The sequence below is a fragment of the Diprion similis genome, chromosome 2 (genome assembly GCF_021155765.1).
Source record: "Diprion similis isolate iyDipSimi1 chromosome 2, iyDipSimi1.1, whole genome shotgun sequence".
In the NCBI taxonomy this organism is placed as follows: Eukaryota; Metazoa; Arthropoda; class Insecta; order Hymenoptera; family Diprionidae; genus Diprion; species Diprion similis.
The window spans coordinates 8,456,164-8,474,566 of record NC_060106.1 but is presented as its reverse complement, the minus strand read 5'-3'; the positions used below and the strand labels follow the sequence as shown (position 1 = coordinate 8,474,566).

Here is an 18,403-nt window from a genome sequence, read left to right as displayed (position 1 = left end):
GATCCTGGAAGTGATAATCATGAAAGTTGAGCTGCTGATGCGGCCTGGATCAGGATGCGAAATTCTTCGATGATCTGAACTGGGGATAAACGAGTTTTTCGCACAAATGGGTTAAACGATACGCGAGAAGATCGCGATGGACGACGCCACGCTCCTTTACGTTTTGCAAAATGGCGATCGGGGCGGCGGAGTTGAACAGGAAGTACAAAGAGTCGAAACGGATCACGGAATCCCTTCGTTTTTATTGTCGAAAAATCGTAAGCTTCCCTTACTCTTTATCGGGTCTGATTTATCAGTGTAAAAGTTATTATAATTCACGTGCTGCGGTTGAAACAAATTTTTATCATTGTGGAGCGCGGATATACGATCGTAGAGAAGAAATATCGAGGATACTCTGGCTCGTAACGTACCGGAAAATTAATCGGAACTAGTTAGATCAATTTTTATACCGATGAATTGAAGGTGTTTATCAGTTTTGTCGGGATCATCCGTCGTCTTATTGCAGTTTTGTACTTTATATTTAAATAAGTTTTATGCAAACGTTTTGTCTTTCATTATTTTACACTTTTAACGAAACGATCATACGAAATTCTTTATTTTTCGTCTGTGTTTTCGATTTACGTATACTCGTAATTTAATGTTTCTCTTCTGTTTTGACACAGTTTATTAACTTCTTTTGATCTGCTATTCTTTATCAAAGAGAAGCGGGCCGGGTTGAAGAGAAACAAGCTGCGTAGAATTTTGTTCAAATTTATTAGCTTGTATCATATATATGTTACTGTACGGAAATTCAGTTCGTGGCGTAGCGATATTCGGGAAATTTTTTGTTAATATTTTTGAGGGATGACAAATATTGTGAGATTATTTAAAAAAAAGTGTGAATAACCAAACAAGCAAAGAATCTTCTTTCAAATAAATAAAAAAATCGTTCAGTTTTACTGAACACGAGGCTTAATCGGGACTCGTATAAAACGATATATTAATTAATTCCAAAATTGAGAATCAATGAAATTGAATCAAGCCAAAGTATCATTAAATAATTCCAGTGCAGTGGGATACCAGAAAGTGTTGTCTACGCTATCAAAAGGTATCTGTATATCTGTAACGTCCGCCAGTGTTCAGTGCGTAAATTTTAGTAACAAAAAAAAAAGTAAATAAATAAACAAATAAATAAATAAATAAATAAATAAATGAATACATTGATATATGTCTAAATATTTGGTGTACGAGAAAAAGAAGAAAACATTAGTTGTTGGCTCTTGAAACACTCTCTTTTCTTTGGCAGCTCAGTCACTCTTTAGTAAATCAAACCGCGTGAAAATTATTTTTTAAACAAAAATAAACACAGTTGCAACATATTGTATGCATGTATGAAAATTAAATTATCCATCGTCGCATCTAGCGCTTGTAAATATATAGCGTGTATGTATAATATGTGTGTAATATATATTTAACAAGAGAAAGAGAAGATAAATAATCTGCTCGCGTATATGATATCAAATTATAAGAAACGAGTGTGTAATAATTTATTAGTAAATTGTTAATTCGCGATGGTTGTAATCTCGGGTGGAGACGCCGGCATTCAATTGCTAGGCTCTTTGGTACCGCGTTGCGTTGTTAAACAAACAACCGTGAAACGATGCGTCGCCGCACTTCTCCTCGTCTCCATCTTCAGCATCTTTTATTACACCTACTATGTCATCAGCAGTCCATTTGCCAGGTATGCCCTTTATACACCCTTTATATATACACATACGTCATGCATTTGTCATTTATCAACGTGTTTTAAATATGTCTGAAAGTAGGAATATTAACGTTTGACTAATCAGCAACCAGTCTCGAACTCTGAAAAATCCGAAGACGAAAACCGCACAATCTTGTAACCTTGACGAATAAGAAACAGAGCGAGTAACCAATTTTATGTTGAATGACAACTGCGGATTGGTTGTGTAACTCGCTATTCGTACATCTAATTTCCGGGATGCTCGAAAGTCGAAGTCCTGGTGTGATAAAATCAATATCTAATCTATCTTGGACTCGTATCAACTGCTCTCATTGACGAGATTCGAGTTTTCGATCACAACGAAAATTTATCGTTACAATTGATATTCCCGAGTTGAGTAATTTTTCACGGTTCAATTTCTTGGATCTAATCATGCTAATGACGTGGGTCGTCATGAGTACGCAGATTGTCGGGCGCCGCAACTCTTCGCTCCATCTCCCTCGTTATATACATATACTGGCGTTCGGATAACCCTTGAACTACAAAATTGTTTAACGGATTGAGCAAACTGTCTGCAAGTAGGTACTCGGTATAGCTAGACGCTGGGATAACCCTCGACGATCTAATTTAAATCAGGGGATATATGCGTTATACCTACTGACTAGACTACGATCTTGGGCTGTGTGCTATCGGGCTGATTGCGAGCGTATGAAGCTTATAGCTTACACTCGCTTCGTCGATCTTTCCATGTGTTGATGCTCCTATACCTATATATTTGTGAAACGTACAGTTCCAATTCCAATTCCCGCCACGTCCCTGAAGCAGCAGCCTGCAGCAGTGGTTAGGCGCCGTCGAGCTGTCCGGATGCCAGGGCGCCTCTCGCCCACCCGCCGCCACCTCTTGCCGACGGACTCGAGTAGTTAATTACAGAGAAGACGAATATATACATAGGACTTCGCCGCTTCATCTCCTACCAATATGGACCAATCTCAGAGAGCGAGGATAACCGACTACGCCCTTCTTCCTCCTCTTCGAAGACGACTGGACTCTCTATCTCCCGTTACCTTGCAAGACCAACCATCCGACTCCTTTACTCAGCCTTGGATTCGATTCACCCGTGTACTTACCTCCGCACCTTTCACGTGCCGACTTGGTTAGTTTCCGTCAATGTGCTCGCGCTGGTACCTCAATGCTTTCGCAGCCACGTTGCATGCGGTATACGTATATAGGTATGTTGAGGATCCGTGTGTAGGTATCCTTAGTGCATTAGCCAGCCGGTGCTGATGATACGTAGTTATATCCTATGCTGAGGCTCAACATCCAAGAGCTGTACTGATTAGAGAGCTAAAGTTTCGGATCAGAGTACGAGTCAGCGAAACTTGACGTCATTTCGATGAAATGCCGCGTGCTGGCGGCTAATCAGGAGGATTACCATTTGCATCGCCTCTCTTGAGGTTGCGATTATCAGCATTTATGCTCGCGAACCGCGTTATGCGTTGAGTGTGTGTAACGATGGCTATGGATGATCGACGAATCATGCTTCATCCATATTCCACTATTACCAATGTTATCATACAATCGTTCGGTATGATCAATGCGAAATTTATTCGTCGTGTAATTCAGATCGTAATGTCACTTTGGTGCGTTGAATATTAGGCAATGGAGTTGTAGGACAGACTGAGACAGAGATAGATAAAAACGTTTTCGTGGTCGAAAGCGTGAAAAATAGCGTGAGCGATTTCTTGACGATATTGACGCGCAAGACCTATTCTTAAACCTCCTTCTTCCAATCGTATTTCTGTCTGTAATTATACTAATTGTAAGCCAAAATTTTCCATGTGTAAGTGGTTAGTTTGGGAGAATAACACGGAGAAGGCAGAGTCCAGCAGTAGTTTGTAAATTGATTATTGAAGTTTAATGGAGTGAATTTTGTATTTGAGGTTGAAGTTGGGCATTCCAGGTGCTTGACAAACTTGCTGATGATATATACCTATTCAGCTGTTGGACGGCTAGTGGAATTCACTTTGCGAAGTACACGGCCTTATGGTGTAGGTACGCAGATATCTTCAGCTGTACCTTGTACGATGTAACGGTGACTACTACCATTTGTCCTAGTGTTTTGTTCAAAATCAGTCACAGTTTCCGTGTGACTGAACTAGTCAACTGGAAGTCGAAGAGGAACTTCTTGCGGTAAAACGACAGCAACGAGATTCGTGGCTCAGCAGGGTGCACATGGGATAACAGCTAGCCAAGGACGGACAAGTGTCGAGGGACTTCGACATTCCCGAGCTTTGAGGGAGTAATTCAAATGCCTGTCGTGGTATTCAGACGTTCCGGATGTTTGTTACTCCCTCTGCCAATCACTGCCAATTCAAACCTTCTCCTGCTGTCGTTGCCGCTACAACTCTGCACCGCTAACTCAATATCCCCTCTTGTGTCGTCGTCGCGTCGACGTCGACGTCGCTTGCCTGCCTCCTTCTATACTGCAGACGCTTCTCCGGGATACGTCTTCCGAAGTGCATCAACTCCTGAATCTCCGGAGTCCGTCGAGTCGTGAAATGCTCTTCCTGACGAGCCGCATCTTAGCTTTTCACCATCATTCTTTGTGTACTTCAAGTCATTCCTTGCTGTATCAGTTAACTAAATCGAAAGTTTTCAAATCGGTAAATACTTGGCTTTTTTCTGACATCATAAATAAGATTTCAACCTTAGATTTGTCTCCGTAAACTGTATACTTTCTCGAACTACTACCTAATCACCCTGAATTTGCAATTTTGTCTAACCTAAACGGTATTCACTTTTGTGTTGTTATCATAATTAACTTGATTACAGCACTTGTCTTTATCTGAAATCGAGTTATTCGTACTTGCGTTTATTGAACTCTTCAAAAGGCAAGGATAGTTTGACATCGTGATCGCGGATTCCCGTGGCAAAATTTCATTCAGTTGCCTCGTGCTTGCCTTTGAAGTAATTGCTTAGTAAATATACTTTCGCCCGTGATACTGGCATAGCATTTGAACTCGTTACAATTGATCGCTGAAGTCGTGCTCTACGCAATGGGTTCAAAAATTTTCGAGAGATTGAACTTTTGGACAGCAGCAAAGTCAAGTTTGAACGACCGGATATTGTTTCAACCTCGGTTTTAACCATCTTCTAATGCACTTCGCGCACCTACGTACCTATTCATTTACAGTTTTATTCGGAACTCCTTATCGCGATCTTAGCTTGAATTCGGCCGACGCGGAACTTCTTTGTCGTTTGTGAAGTTGGATAAGAAATCTAGATCCTGGAATTTGCTGTCTATATCTCCCTGTTCAGACTTCTCTCAGTGTCACTTCTCTTCTGCTGTAGGTCATAGACTTGTTGGGAGTTCTGCTAAGTAAAGATACTGGAAATACAAGTACAGGAGTTGGATAGAATGGACAGAATGAGGAGTTTGAAAGGGTTCATCATTTTCCGAATGGATTGCACGTTCAAGTATATACAAAGACAGAAAAGGATCGTAGAGAGGGAAATCGAATGTTCGATAAACATCGTTCGTTTTTATACCTTTGTTTTTACCCTCTCTCTGCACGCATACTTCAGTCTTTCTATTCCCTTGAAAAAAAAAAAATAACCACCGCGCCTCGTATCTTCACATCGTGTGCCTGTCCCAAACACGTATACGATGCGAATCGCGTTAATGCAGCCGTCTGAAAAAGTACCACTTCCATTTCATACCACGAACCCCCGAACCCACATGCTACTGCTTTGTCAGCGGCGGCAGGAGGGTGGAAAAGCAACGAGTTTTTTTATTTCATTTTTTTTTTATTTTCTTTAAAGCTTGAAACGATCGAGTCTAATTGGATGTTTTTGGGCTTGTTTGGCTTCAGTGGATATTTCGACATGTTAGTTTTTTAATCACGTTTTCAATTGTTTTTCTATTCTTCTTTCTATTGCAATGAACGATATTGAGAGAGAAACAGTTTCTTTCTTTCATGATATAAACATTTTTAAATTCTGAATTTTGTGTGACAAAATCGTTGTATCTCACCATGGGAAACCAGATTCACAGTTGAAAAGCATACGAATAAACTCTATACTACACACAAGAGCACTTTGTCCTAATCTTTGCTTTTCAATAAAATCCATTGATCACGGTTCTCTGACAATTACCACTTCTGAAACAAAACACCCTTACAAAATAATGTCACCAATCGTCACGTATTCGCTCTTCAAATATGTCATAGCGTTGGTTATAATAATACACATGGAAATTCTTTTGCGGATAAAAATTAACCTTCTCAGATTCTGCGTGTAGGAGAAATTGACGAAGGGCTCTTTTTGTCCGTCGAATATTGGGTTCGGAAAATCCTCCAAGGGTTACTCGAACCACCACCACCCACCCTTTCCCTTTTCTCATCCGGTATATTACGAAGACCCTCGCTTTCGCGCGTGATACGATGAGCTTCTTGACGTGACGCCGAGAGCTGCGAATATTACGCCTGGTTAATCCCTTCTTTTGCCCCCAAGGAGCAGAAAGTACGTGCCTCACGTAGCGAGTGTGTGATAAGCGAAGGGACCGAGGCGTCAAAGTTCGAACAATTGTATCAAACCGCCTGCAAGCTCAGCCGAGCTTCTTCTCTGCTCCCCTTGATCCTGTCAGCGTTAAAAGTGGGCGAGACCTACTTTCACCCATCGTTGGTAGTATATTCACAACATCAGGGTGGCCATGCATATTACACCGGAATTCTAGAAAAACTAAAAGTGTCTCAGAATTCAAACACAGTGGAAGAGAAGTCTGGGAACGCTAGAGAATTCAGCTGCTATGTTCTTGCCTATACACTCAGGGAAATTTTCAAGTTGGTAACGTAACGTAACGTAACGAAATAAACAAACAAACAAATAAATAAATATAATAAATTTCAATCCGCAACGTTAGAATGACCTTGAAGTAACAGAGCGGTTTATAAAATTTCTTACAATCTCGAAGTTGTCACGAATAACGTTCATTCCTAAGGTGAAGGTGCATCGTTGCATATTAGCGTTCTGAATCTCAACCTCGTAAGAAACTATGCAAATATTATAGTAACGACTTAATTATATATGTAACTCTACGTAGTGTTAGCAATGCTTTTGAATTTTCTAAATTTTTCAATACATGAGCGATAAAAGATCACGATAACGTCGAAAAATCTTTCAAATCCTGAAGCATCGAATTTCTCTGTTACACTATTCCTGCTGAATTCTTATGGTGAAATGGGTTATAAATTCGACATTTAAAGACCCCAGTGTCGGATATATATATCGTAATTTCTCGGGCCAGCGTCCCATATTGGGATGATTAGTCGTTGGCCTTTCAGCCATGGCTTTGCACGGTGTTCATCCCGAGTTGATTCGAAGCCAAGGCCAGATTAGTCGCGTGATTTGTGACCTTACACCGTCGTGTCACCGCCACTCGCCCCCGATGAACCCTTCTCTCGTTTCACTATCTGCAAACGGTTATACCTGTATCCTGGCTTTGCGTATCTCTCTATCCGCAGCGCAACAATATCCATATGGATTCAAATTTACGTATTCGCGTGTAAGTATACATGGTCTTTGAAAAGTGCCGCTGGTACAATAATATATCGTTCACCTTCCTCGGGAAAAAATTTATCAAACGAGGTATCTATAATCAGTATTGTGAGAATGAATTACATTTAAACCACCAGTTATAATACTTAATTCGTAATTGATTAGAAAAAAAAACTTATCAAATACATTTATAGCGGTCGGTGGGGGGGGGGGGGGGGGGGGGCAAAACGGCGTGCTTAAGGAAATATTTAGTTTTCGAGAACTCAAATACGTTAAATCTTTTTTTTTTTTAATTTCAATCAAAGAAAATAATAACGATTTTCAGATGTCAGGAACAAAGAAGTTTCCGACAATTTTTGAATATTCAAAATAATGTTCAATAATGTTTAAATAGAAGTCATTTTTGACTATTTGAAAAACATTTTGGAAAACATCATTTTTTGCCTCCTTTTGCCCACCTCTTCTCTTTTTGATTCGGAATAAAAATTCAATTTGATTTTTACACATTTCATTTAAATTCGTAATTTGTACTTGATTAGACTTTCAGTTACAGGTTACGATCTTCATTTGTAATTAATTGGTTAAACATTCGTTCAACATGTCGAAAATGATATTCATAACTTACTGTGTGAGCTTACGTCAAGGTATCTACATGAGTACACGTTGCGAAGAATAGTTTTAAGTTAATTTCTTCAGTATAACAGAAAATGGTTGAAAGTCTCTTAGGACTTATTTTACACGTTCCAGATTTCGTGTTCAAAAACCGATTAGATAACTTCGCCGCAGTTAAAACAGTCCACTGTAGGATATTACACTTTTACATTAGAGTTTTATGCCCTTGCATGTCGCCGTATGAGTCGACCTCGGGTGGTTGAAGATAGGAAAATTCCCCCCGCGATGTAAACACCAATTACCTACACACAGTAGCTGCAGGTCGTCCGGCACTGCACGTTTAAAATTTCCGATAACTGCAGGCTACATCGTTATTCTCTTTTTGTCTCATTTTTTCTGCATCATTTTACGTTTACACACGTGTTTGCTCTTGAATAGTAAAATTTTTAGCCCTTCGGTGTGTTAAAATTTTGAACGCATCCAGAAAATTTCATGAAAATACAACAGCGTAGCAGTCTATAAATTACAAGATAGCAATGACAAAATGCTGTAACACAATGCTTGCAACATTTCTCTTTGTCTACCTTTCTCTGTTTTTTTTTTTTTATTTTATTATTTTTTTTTATATTGTTCGGAATCGCATGGTGACCCAATTCAGCGGTGTAACCCATAACGCAGAAACACAGGATTGAATGGTTACGTCAATATCGACGCGTGAAGTTCTGAAGGACTATTAATTCTTAGCAGTGTACATCATATTGTGCAGGGGAACAAGTGTAATGCATGTGAATTTATCTTTGTTTTTTTCTTTTCTGTTTTTTTTCTTCCCCCCATAAAATTTACCGATTAGATGAATTTTTCATTCTCATTATAATTGAAAAGTATTCTTCGACTCTCATGAATATCAAATGAGAAATAACTTATCGATGAGTAAATTATATCGAAGAAATCATTAATCTTATGTAAAGATTACACCGCAGCAATAACAAATAAATAGAAATTATTCATGTAGGTATAATAATGTTTGAAAATTAATGAATCGATAATTTTTCTTACAAATCGTCAGATCAATAACAAATTTTGAAATTCTGTGCAAATTATTATCGATCGTCGTCTAATATATATTATAATTCTCAAAATTAATTATTAATTTAATATTATATCGAGATTTAGTTTTATATTATACACAATAAGCCCTCGCTCCGTTGTGGAATGGATAACGTTAATGTGCATATTACACACGTTTCGGGATGATAAGCCGGCGTCTTGGAGCTTAGGAATGAAGGCTTCTTCCTCCTCTCCGTAGCTGACTGGCGCTATAGGACGTTGTAGCTCTTAAACCGAACCGCCTAACCTAGGCAGAAGCTGATTAGGCTCTTGAGCTGAAAGCTCAATGTGGCGTAAGCGGAGCAGGATATCAAACCGGAGGGCTGCACCAGTTGATGGGTAATTCATGGACGGACGCACCTACATTCTGTAATAGCGTTATAGCCAGAGAAGCCCAACCTCGAGTATCGAAACTCACGATAAGCTGGCTACTTCCAAAGAATCAAGTTACGACAGCGAAAGCTCGGATCTCTTTCCCCATTTTCATTACGTCTCTAACGTCATTTTTGATAAGGTTGAAGGTAGTAACGTTACTACAGCCATGATAAACAAAAGAAGTACTCATATTTTGAACTCGATGTTCCGTTACGTTAACGTTACTAACTTCAGCCTCGTCATTTTTTCAAGTTTTACGCTTTCGTGCATAAAATTGAATGTTACAAATAATATAGATTTGTCATAGTCATTTTTTTTTTGTTAGTCACCGTGAAAATATCGTTCAAAATGACGAAAAAAAAAAAAATTCTGGATAAGTTTGAGCTCTTAATATTAATATTAAGAGGTGCTTATTTGCAATTATCCATTTTCCGTTTAAATAATGTAGGAAATTTTTATTTTTATTTTTATTCTATGTAAATTTATCTGCCAGTATCAGGACATTATGAATGAAATATTAGCATAACGCTATTTTTCAAAGGCGCATACGATACGGCATATCACCTTGTTTTCCACCCATGATAGATAAATAGTTGATTGCACACATTTTATCTACGTTCGAATACCAATATTGCTAGCTATATTGTACGGATAAGTTACTCGCAATCGGTACGTGTTTCTTTTTATATCTGCACGAGCAAAGCATTGGTTTTTTAAAGCAGACGGTTATATTAATCAATCTTTAATTTCTGTTCGAGAACAGAACTGAATATCTTTCATATTACAGCAACGGATGAATTTTCATGCGCGCAAACAGAATGAGAAGCTAAATTGAAATAAATGAATACCTACAAAAAATGAAGAAGTAGGTTAATTGAAAGGAATGTGTGCAAGGAAAATTTTTATTCGGATCGATTTTCAATGGCGTTGGCGTTCATCGTCCAAAGGGGAAAAGCTTGCGCTACTTTAGCTGACGTTTATTCGCGGAGAAACGACGCGGGAAAGCTTTTCGCATGACGTAGGCACGCGTGTATAAAAGTTGTTTTATGATATTCAATGATGTAAGTATTGCAGTATTTTGGTTAACACGCTAAAGGCTCTTGCTGTAATATTTTATCGTGAACTCTACTACCGTCGGGTCTCAAAAGCTCAGTCACCCGACACGTTCATCCCTGACGAAATAACCCAACTATAACATTATATATGCGTCATTTTTCTCCTCGGCATCATAGACGCGTTATTTTGATAATTTTTTTTCTATTTTTCTCGTTTATTATTTGTTTCCTTTTTTTTTTTTTTTTTTATTGCTTACCCGATTCATTTAGTCGAATCATAGTTTTTGGAAACTTTAAGCTATTTACGATAATTGCAATGATGAATCATTTTGCGAAATTCTGCCCAGCAGTTGCAGCCGGTCCTTTAGTCATTGTTTCCTGGAACTCCATAAATTAATCAATACATTTGATCGAGGCTGTGTGGTGTATACTAATTGAAGTCTCTGATTTGAGCGGCTGATTGCGGACCGACAAGCTGCGTGGCGTCAATCGATATCGACAACTGTTAGTTTCACTTTGAGAGTAAGAATTTATACACACACACACACATACATACACATATACCTGCATTGTCAGAACGATTATCGGTCATCTTGAAGCGAACTGCTGGAGCCATGAGTTTCCGCTTATCAACGCAAAGACATTCTTGCAGCAGATGATAAACCTTATCGTCAAACGTCGAGTAATACGTGAAGTACACGATATACAAGTTAAATCCATCCATGACTTCTTGGCTTCAGGCGATAATTGTACTCGACTAGAAAAGTTGGGACTAAATTCATTACGACATCGCTACTGTCAAATTTTTTATGTACAAGAGAAACTACCTAAACTATTGTAGCTACAGCTGATTGATTTGCTGGAAATACTCAATTTTACTGGAACTAGCCATCAATTTCATTTCTATGATTTACCTATCACGAAATGATGTAGAGACATTCCGTCGATTAAAATATTGAAGGATTTGCGGTATTTAAATGGTCTGAAATTCAGTAAACCACATTTGTATTTTGAAATCCGAATTCGTTAAAAATCATTATAAAATTAAGAAAACAGTGATTTTTCGTCGATGTTTCGTTACGATAACGTTACTAACTGCAGGACAACGCATGCAGCACTCGGCATGCACAATGCGGCACGTAATTATCTCGTTAACGAAGACAACGACCCTTCAGGAGAAAAGACAATAAAAGCGGTGATCACAGGCACGGTGTTACACAACGTCCCTTTTATTGCTTACGTAAACAAAGGTCGGTTCATTAACGCATTATACCCTGGCGTAATTCAGGATGCGTAGGGAAAAAGTGAAAAGAAAAATAACGAAAATCTCCGTCAGCCAGCAGTTTATAGAGCTGCCATGCCGCCGCGACTCTGCCAAGTTAACTCTTCATAAAATATGTGGGAAAAGGATAATAAAATTATATTGTGTCTGTGTCTGTGTCTGTGTCTGTGTCTGTGCGTGATATCTCTTTCCGGACCAGCCTAAGCCCTTCAGCCTCGTTCGCATTCACCGTTGCTTCCTTCCATGCACCCACCCACCCACCCACCAACCAACCATACATACCCTGCCCTACACCCTTATAATCCTCCGGTGACTTAGCACTTACCGATTCTGGTAATTAAGACGATCGAACTAAGTCTCCCTTTCGTCTCCGTAATGAATTGAAATGAGTTCGAATAGTGCATTAATAGTAGATCAAAGATCAATTTCCATCAAATGTGATCTTTGAGAAAAGGAAAGGAACTATCAAGTACCTTGTACATCTTTTCTTCCGCTATCACATTCATCGACGTTCGTCTGAAGTAATGATCTCTCCATAACTTCCTTTGCCAGCTAACTTCTTATGTGGCATTAGTGAAGAATGTTCGTAAGTCTCAATTTTTTTCTTTTTCCGAACTAAACTCTCTCGATTTTTCGTTATCTCTTCTGCTATCACTCTTGGTCTTATCTATCCAATCTATCTGGGTATCTGACTCTAGTGTCTTTCCGCGGTAGTGAATTCCGGGATCAATCTCAGAGTATTAATCCGAGTATTGGGCTTGACTATCACCAGTCTTACGGTTGCGAGCATTATTTTTTCATTCAGACTAAAAAGAGAGAGAAAAAAACTTGGGAAAAACCAATCAGCGAGAGCTTTATTGACTTTTATGTTCTTTTTCACGTATGTCTGTTCGAAATTTCATTTCAAGCTTATACATGCTCTCTCTACCTGTATAATGAAATGTAAACAACGAGGAGGTATGTATTGCGCTTGGTTTTGTAGAATTGGAACATCGTTTTTTATTACTATTTTGTACTCTGTAATGGCGAAGTGTTTTTTGACTAAGCTTTTTCATTCGTTGCGAAAAATTGAGTTTTGTTTCAGATTATTCAGAGATATTACTATCGTATGATTATAGAGAAATTTTGTGAAGCCAGTTTCACACGAAGTTTTGTTCGCTCGGAAAAGGCGCTGATTAATCCCACTGAACTTGAAATGTATTCCAAACTACAAGTATTTGATGGTTTGACCGACCAAACTGTCTCCTCCTTCATTCCTGTGACAAATTTTCGATATTCACAGATCAGAAAAATCATCAGGGATCTGATGTGTTTCCAAATGACTCAAGTATAATAATCATTTTAAATTTACAAACCCATAATCGAGCATTACACATAAGAAATCAGGATTTCTGCAAAGCCGCTGAAGAATTATAATACCTATGCAGATATTTCCGGCAGAGATTTCGATGTTAAAAGTTATAGGTATTAAAATTTGGTAAAACTGATGGGCCCATAAAATCTTGAGGGAACCATTTATTAATCCGCGGAAAAAATCTCCCTTACGCGAAACGACATGACCTTATAATGTACGAGAAGGAAATTCTTTTCCCAGTCACGATCTCAGATTTTCCCCCTGACCTTCCATCGAACAATTTGTCTCTGCTTCTCAGCATCGCAGTCACGCGCTCTTTGTTACATATGTACTTATATTATACATAGCTATGCGCCTATTTTCGCATATAGATCTATATAGATCTCTCTGTCTCTCTCTTACTCTCACTCTCGAAAAAGAAGGAAATAATTCATTATGATTTGGTGAACAATGGCGTTATTATCGAGAGTTTAACGCATCATTGTTTACGAATTGTTTGAAATTTACTTAATGATGTACAGAATCGTTACGAGGGTATTGTTTCTTATCTTGCTTGTGTGAATAAATCGTTGTACAATTTTAGAACGTCTTTCAAGAAGTTGGCTTTTCGAAATATGAACATGTTTGCTTTGCTATGATTCACTGGCTGAATTTCGGACAATCCTGAGACTCCGAAATAACGATTTTCCTAAATATGCATCGTTAAAGTACCAACTTGAAACACCCCAATGTAAAATCAAGTTAATAAATAATTGTTCTCTAATTTTTCTTTGCTCCAATTTCAATTTCAATTATAATTCAATCCCTGCGTTAAGGCAATCCTATTAATGAAAAAATATCAATCCTCGCGCATCACTAAATAACTCTTTAGCTGCCTTTATTTTCATCTTCTCTCTTCTCTTTCTGCTAATTCTTTTCTACGTTTCTCTTATTCGATTGATTTCATTTAAAACTCTACTTGGCATAAAATGCCTGGCAGGTAAAGTTCACAACTGTAATTCATTTCGCGATCACTTACAGAGTAGCAGCGTCATCTTTAGCCAACGAGATCTGGAGCGCTTTATTTGGTTCTAATTATACTAATCTAATCAATTTTACAAAAAGAATATACGTTTATCCTACAGTTATAAATATTCACTTAATCTATCTAAAACTTTTTGTTAATTGTATGAAAGTCAAATTTTACACTGATCGTAGGTGCCATGGCCAAACATTTTTGGTACCATTGATGGAGACAGACTTTGGTTAACCTACTTTATAGTTATGACCAGCACATCCACCCCTCGAAAATCCCTTCCCAAAATTAATTCGGGGTAGCTATTCGGTTGTCATGAAAAATCCTGGGTCTTCAATCCAAAGACCGTAACCGAGACCTTTATCGAGTCTGCAATGGACGATATCAACGGTACAGATCATCGGACAAAACTAACACAGAGCAGATCGAACTTGACTTGAATACTAAAGCGAAATTACAAAAAAATATTGCATAATTAACTATCAGCAAAGTTTTAATGATTTGAAAAGTTTTTTTTCACCCATAGATACAGCGTCGATTCGAAATGTCGCCGCGTTTTGCTTACCAACTTATGAAAAGAGGCGTGAACAACAAGAAAGAGTGCCGCAGCATCTTCTTTCTGCAAATCACTGCAGTCTTGCAGACCTGTTGCTCTTACGCATCTGGTGCATCGTCATCGATATACACGACTGCAGGTAATTCAGGCAGTGTAAAACGCATTCCTGGCTCATTGTTCCTGCCGTGTTATAGGAACAGAAGATACTTCTGTTGGCTTCGAATGGTGCCTTATATGGGTGGCTTCGAACCAAGAAACTCGCTGCTCTTCACTCTGTGTGGCTGGAAATTGCACGAATTTAACGCGCGCTGCTCTCGCGTCCCTTAATGACACTCTATTAATTGCTTCAACTTTGATACATTCCCCGACCGCCGCCCCTTCTTGCTGCCTGAATGCCGGAGTAATACAATTCCACGCTCGAAATATCTCCCTTAATTGTTATTAAAGGTGGGCGATTACAAGACCCGCTCTTGTAAGGCTAAATCACAGCTTCGTTATTAGAATCACCCTATTCCCGTCCGTCGATGTCCTGTAACCCCTTCGTTTCACCAACAACCCCTTCTGTAATAATATATCCGTATAGAATTAGCGAAAAGTCGAAAAAAGTAATTCTGGATTAAATTTCATTCAAAATTTTACAGTCAAATCAAATTTCATCAATTTAAGCGAGGTGAATTGAAATTTTTATTCAAATTTCTATATTGACGATTGAAGTTGCCACAGTAGAACAGCATGAGAATTGAAAATAGATCGCATTCAGGTTCGAAACGAAAAATTCTTTGATTTTTGAGAAACGAATTAATCTATACCATAATATATATAATATGTATGTGTGTATGTATATAAGAGTGAGAATTCATACCGTTAGAACGAGAAAATAGAATTGAAAAATTAAGAGACTGTTGTTATAACTAAATCACCGCTGAATCATCACTACTCGCGTAGCAGCAGATGACGATTGGCGAGGAAACCGGATCACGGATCATAAATCATGAGTGTGATCAATAATTGCAGAGACACGTTGCGTTTCATGTTTAGCTGTTTGTTATAGCTGTACACCATTACTGCAGGCCTCGTATGATAATTCGAAATTACCAATTCTGGTTTATCCGTCGTCCTAAATACTGTTGAGTACAGGCACGCGGAAGAGCAATAATCATTGTCGTGATGTTTTGAAAATTGAATTATAACCGATCAATCGCGGTCGCAGCTTATATCTAACGAACTGCCGTTAATAATTCTAGGAGAATTATAGAACTTGAACGAAAATGTACGGATATACAGTAGATACACACATGTATCAAGGTGTTTCATATTTGAAAAATTTTTTTAGATTATCTTTTTCATGTTTTGAAATTGAAGAAAAATGTATCATATCCCGAAAGGATCATCAAAAGCGCGTTACAGAGGTATGCTTATATAGAAGGGTTGTTAAAAAATGCCAAAATACATTTCCTTGTAAAATACAAAAGATAATACTATAAAAATGAAAATATAAAAAGTTTTTGCGATCCTTTTATATCAGCAATTCTCTGCAATGCGCTTTTGATCATTTTATTGGGATATAATTCCTTTTTTTTTATTGTCACAAATACAATCCAATAATAATGATTATTTTTTTTTTCTATTTATCTTATTAATCTTTCGAAGCTTTTGTTGAATTCTTTGGTAGGTTTCCTTTCAAGTCTTTAAATCGCACCTGAGATACGGTGGGTCGAGAAATTTTGAAAAAAAAATAGCTACTACGTTTTTCGTCGTGTACCTACTTTCATGATAAAAATTATAAAACCAATGAAGTGAATGAGATATCATGTGTCAAATATATACAAATGAAAGCAAAGAGTAGCTAATCATAATTCGATCGGTTCTCATTGCATTTTACAATTTTCTTACGTGCGTCATAATTTTCATTCAAATGTATGAAATCATTTTAAGTTATGTGTATCTGTGAATTATGTGTGCATATATGGAGAGAGGAAAACAATTTGTTGTTATAAATATTGGGTCAGAAATCGATGCCAATTGCCGGGGTGTTGAACCGTAGGTTATAATTTCACATCGTATCGTATAAAACAGATATTCGGCAAGCACGCCGAACAATTCATCCAAATTTCATGTTTATATTAATCATTCAAGTCACATTTGTCTGGAGTTCGGAATACGAATTATTTATACGTAAATGACTGAACGTGACTGAAATAGTTAGCCCCCTAACCTGTCTGTCCCAGATATTCGAGGTACTCGTACTAAACTAATTCCTTCATGAATAATATAATGAATATTTGAAAGAACTTGTCTATCGGAGTGAAAAAATGTTGAATTATTATAGCGCGTGTTTTTTTTTAAATCCACATAAATTTAGGAAATCCATGTAGAATGTGTGTACAGCTTGTGTAACGACGGCGTAATTTATTTCCATGGAAAAAAATGAAGTTTTAATTTTATCATCGATCCTTGACACGAAGCCGGTAAACGGCTGTTGCCAGCTTATCGGGTTAAAACGCTACGTTTTCCGAACAATTTATTTCCATCAAGTACGTCTCTCGTCATTATACATAACCGTGCGGGCAGAGATTAACGAGTTGATGGTCTTTTTTTTCTTCTTTTCGTTCTTTCCTTCTCACTCTTTTACCATTTTTGATCCTCTCTTTCGCCGCTTTTTTTTGTTCATCATGCGAAAACCAACCGTCACGACTGAAAAAGCGGAAAGGCGTGTGTAAAAGAGAGAAACCATCATTCATTACTACTTTTTTAATCAATTTCAGTATGTTACGCTTTTTATCGGTACGATGTCGTATAATAGAATACTAAATTTATTATTCTTGAAAAATATGTCTGTATTTAATTAATTATCATAGAATTCATTCAAATAGATATTCGGTTACTCGATTCTCTCTCCTTGGACGTTAACAAACAAAAAAAAAAGGTCAACAATCGATTTGCCAAATTGTCTTGCGATATTTTATCTCCTTGATCAAGTTGACCGGGGAAAAGCGAAGCCTTTCGTTCTGCTGGGACGGCTTGATTTTGGGCTGCGTGTTTCATCGTGGTTCAGGATCGGCAATCAATCAACTCGTAGCTGATCGCCGAACGGGCGGAACACACCCTTCGGTTACTCAATCAAACCTCGACGTCCCAGCTTCTGCAGATCCCTGTGTAACTTCCAGTTTGCAATTAGCTGGGAGAAAATTTAAGGAGTAAATTTCAGATAACTCGTACATATAACATATATATGCAATTTAAAAAGTTGGAATTTAGGTTTTAGCAGCTTACTAAAACTGGCAAAATCTCAGGGAAAACTAGGTTTTAGGTTTTGGAAAGCCTGACAATGTCCTAGAATTTTTTTTACTACAATTTGTGGCCCTGGATAAAAAAATCCTGCGCAGATATCCGAAAATAAAACTGACTGAATATTAAAAAATTATACTAATCGTTGACGATACTTCATTTCGCTCTTCTCCCTGTTCGTAGGTACCTAATATTTCTTGATGTTGTAGGATCATCGATCATCGACCGATTATATTACCCGCGATTCGGAATGTGAATATTGCAAATACTTCTGTTTATTTGGCTATATCAAATTTTATGGCAATCGATGAAAACCATATTGTATATCGTTCATTCATTCATCGGTTCATTCCTTCACTCACACAACGCAGAAATCATCGGTTCAAAGTTGTTGTACCGTAATATTCTATATATAACTTGTTTCTCTTTAGCTGTCATGGTATAAATAAAAACGTCTTAATTTTGTTAGCTTCGATTTCT

The 18,403-nt window shown here is 37.8% G+C and overlaps 1 protein-coding gene across 2 annotated transcripts in view; it reads left to right on the top strand.

Moving 5' to 3' along the window:
• Nucleotides 1–558: 558 nt before the first annotated feature.
• The window catches only part of LOC124416354 (bifunctional heparan sulfate N-deacetylase/N-sulfotransferase), a 58,733-nt gene continuing 40,888 nt past the window's right edge, over nt 559–18,403 (top strand). For both annotated transcript variants that reach the window (XR_006930761.1, XM_046897320.1), the window contains exon 1: nt 559–1,720. Coding sequence is in view for 1 of the 2 variants with exons in the window: in XM_046897320.1 (XP_046753276.1) it covers nt 1,551–1,720 (170 nt within the window). In the remaining variant the exon portion in view is untranslated. The remainder of the gene's footprint in view (nt 1,721–18,403) is intronic.